Source organism: Octopus bimaculoides, chromosome 28 (assembly GCF_001194135.2).
Source record: "Octopus bimaculoides isolate UCB-OBI-ISO-001 chromosome 28, ASM119413v2, whole genome shotgun sequence".
In the NCBI taxonomy this organism is placed as follows: Eukaryota; Metazoa; Mollusca; class Cephalopoda; order Octopoda; family Octopodidae; genus Octopus; species Octopus bimaculoides.
Genome location: NC_069008.1, coordinates 3,423,810 through 3,426,984, shown reverse-complemented (window position 1 = coordinate 3,426,984; position 3,175 = coordinate 3,423,810). Strand labels below are relative to the sequence as shown.

At 43.5% G+C, this 3,175-nt stretch overlaps 1 protein-coding gene across 1 annotated transcript in view; it reads right to left on the bottom strand.

Annotated features, from left to right (window-relative positions):
* Positions 1 to 3,175, bottom strand: part of LOC106874609 (annexin A4) — a 31,473-nt gene that overhangs the window by 7,391 nt on the left and 20,907 nt on the right. The window contains exons 4-7 of the mRNA XM_014922397.2: positions 3,013 to 3,126; positions 2,529 to 2,619; positions 1,247 to 1,395; positions 192 to 369 (exon numbers count right to left, since the gene is read on the bottom strand). Coding sequence (XP_014777883.1) covers positions 192 to 369; positions 1,247 to 1,395; positions 2,529 to 2,619; positions 3,013 to 3,126 — 532 coding nt within the window. The remainder of the gene's footprint in view (positions 1 to 191; positions 370 to 1,246; positions 1,396 to 2,528; positions 2,620 to 3,012; positions 3,127 to 3,175) is intronic.

Here is a 3,175-nt window from a genome sequence, read left to right as displayed (position 1 = left end):
TCCATTTCTTATTGTCTTTATATACATATATATATATATATATATATATATATATATACATATATATAGTGACACAGTAGTATTATTATGTCTAAAACAATGGTAGTAATAGAAACAGTGGTGGGTCTTTTTCTAGATGTAGTAATAGTAGTATTAGTAGTAGTAATGTTGGTGTAGTGAAGAGTCCTTACCAATGTCGAGGTAGGCAGACTTAAGGTCTCCACTTGTCTCACTCTTCACAGCCTCTTCAATGTCGTGCCCAGCGATCTCTGTATAATATTCGCACACGTATTTCAGGTGGAAAAAACTGCGTTTACAGAAGATATTGTTGAACCTGCGTTCACTGGTACCAAAACGCTTCTCACCAGCCTGTGGAGAGAAAGAGAAGGAGTTTCAAAAAACATGAATGTATACGCCTATGTGTATGTGTGGATGTGAGTGTATGTGTGTGCATGCCTCTTGGCTCCCATGCAGGTGGCACGTAAAATACACCATTTTGAGCGTGGCCGTTGCCAGTACCGCGTGACTGACCCTCGTGCCGATGGCACGTAAAAGCACCCATTACACTCTCGGAGTGGTTGGCGTTAGGAAGGGCATCCAGCTGTAGAAACTCTGCCAGATCGGATTGTAGCCTGGTGCAGCCTTCTGGCTTGCCAGTCCTCAGTCAAATCGTCCAACCCATGCTAGCATGGAAAGCGGACTTTAAACGATGATGATGATATATATATATATTAAACGAAAGACAGAAGATGGAATATACAAGAATATATTATTAACCACAACAATTGTTTTGACACATCTAGCATCAACTCCTCTTGGGTGGGACTTAACAACTGTTTCAAGAGTATCCGGTGGTGCAGATGTATCTTGTCGGGTGATAAATGAATTAAAAAAACTTAATGGGTATAATGGGCTTCGAATATTTTACCCCAGTGTCACTTTGATGGTATGCACTGCTCTCTAACTCAATAATAATAATAATAATCCCGGAGCCCTGGGAACAGTGAGTAAACATCTTGAGAAGTACATGGAACAAATAGGGGCTGCAATAAGGGTGAAACACTTGCAGAAAACAGCACTGCTTGGAACCGCTCGAATACTCCAGAAGGTGCTCGAAAAATAAGAGGTGTTACCATAGTTCACTGGTAGTGAACAGCTGACACTGTAGTACATCTCTCTCTCTCTGACACATTCACTTGCACCTGACCCCTTCCCACCACCACCACCACCACCACCGTCTACTTACAGCGTACAGCTCCTGTGCATCTTGCCTAGCCTGTTCTTTCTGCACTTTGTATGTCTCGTCCCTCTGGGCTTCCATTTGTAACTTCAACAGATCCTGGAAATCTCCACTGGTGTCAGAAGCAACGTCCATTTCAAGGGTTGTACCATACGCTAAAAGAGGTGCAGAGGTCAGAGATTAGAGAACGGAGGGGGGGGGGAGGTCACCAAAGGTCAGAACTGTGTTAATAAGATGGGACGGGGAAAAGGTAGATGATTCCTCATATCAGGGTTAATACAAGTACAAAATAACATTAAAACTCATATTGTTAATCGTGGTTGAACTCTGTCAAAGATGAATGCCCTTGTGGCCAATAAAACAGAATTAATTATTATTATTATTATTATTGTTCAGGTCACTGCTTGGAATCGAAATCGAAATCTTGGGGTTAGTAACCCGTGCTCTTAACCACTGTGTTAACAACAAACAAGATGAGGACAAATATCCATCGAATGTAAATAATGTACATAATTCCTCATCTCTTAAATACAAAACTGTATCATCATCATTGTCATTTAACATCCGCTTTCCGTGCTAGCATGGGTTGGGCAATTTGACTGAGGACTGGTGAGCCAGAAGGCTGCACCAGGCTCCAATCTGATCTGGCAAAGTTTCTACAGCTGGATGCCCTTCCTAACGCCAACCACTCCGAGAGTGTAGTGGGTGCTTTTACATGCCACTGGCATGAGGGCCAGTCAGGCGGTTCTCGCAACGACCACGCTCAAATGGTGGTTTTTTTACGTGCTACCTGCATGGGAGCCAGTCCGGCGACACTGGCAACGACCACGTTTGAATGTTGTTTTTCACGTGCCACCAGCACCGGTAAGGTGACACTGACGACGACCATGCTCAAATGGTGCTGTTTACGTGCCACCAGCACGGGAGCCAATCCGTGGCCCTGGCAACTATCACGTTCAGATGTGCTTTTGAACATATACACTATTTGTGAGAGCAGATTCTTATAAGAAAGCAAGGTTCCTTATGGTCATCGTCTGAGAGTTATCACCACTACAGGAACACTTAACACTTAACATCAAATGGCAGTCCCATACAACAAACCATATTCTTTAAGGAAATCAAGCTCCATCATTGGAACATACAGAAGATTTTTGAGGGCAGCACTTAATTCCAAATGACAAACCCATGCAACTCGGTTCTTTATGGTCATCTTCCAAGAATTAACTTGAAAAGGGTTTAAATAACAATAATAGAAACAAAAACAACAAATGTAGCAACAACAACTTACTTTTCTCGTATTCTTCCTTAATCTTTCCCAGGTTTTCGTTGCTTCGGGTAAACAAGATCTCCACAAGTGTGCTTTCATCTGTTCCCAGTCTCTGATGATGAAATAGATGTAGAGGAGGAGAAAGAGAGATTAGATGGAGTGATGGTGGTGAAGGTGGTGGTGGTGTAGTGACAGCAGTTGCTTTAGGTGTGCTGATGGCCATGACAACCCCTCTAGTGTTGGTGCAATGCAAAAAAAAAAAAAAAAGCGCCCAGCAAGCCGCACATGTACAGGCGTAGGAGTGGCTGTGTGGTAAGTAGCTTGCTTACGAACCGCATGGTTCCGGGTTCAGTCCCACTGCGTGACACCTTCGGCGAGTGTCTTCTACTATAGCCTCGGGCTGACCAAAGCCTTGTGAGTGGATTTGGTAGGTGGAAACTGAAAGAAGCCTGTCGCATATACAACAGCAACAACAACAACAACAACAACAACAGTGGTTACTCACTCTGACAGCTCGGTTGAGTTCCTTGCAGTCATACGTTATAAAGGGGTCCAAAAGGGAGAGACACATGTCCTTGTAGTGACCACTAAGGTCAGAATCAATGTCATCACGAAGCACCTGGAAAAGAAGATTGCGAGAGAGAGAGAGATAAGTACAGAGCTTGATG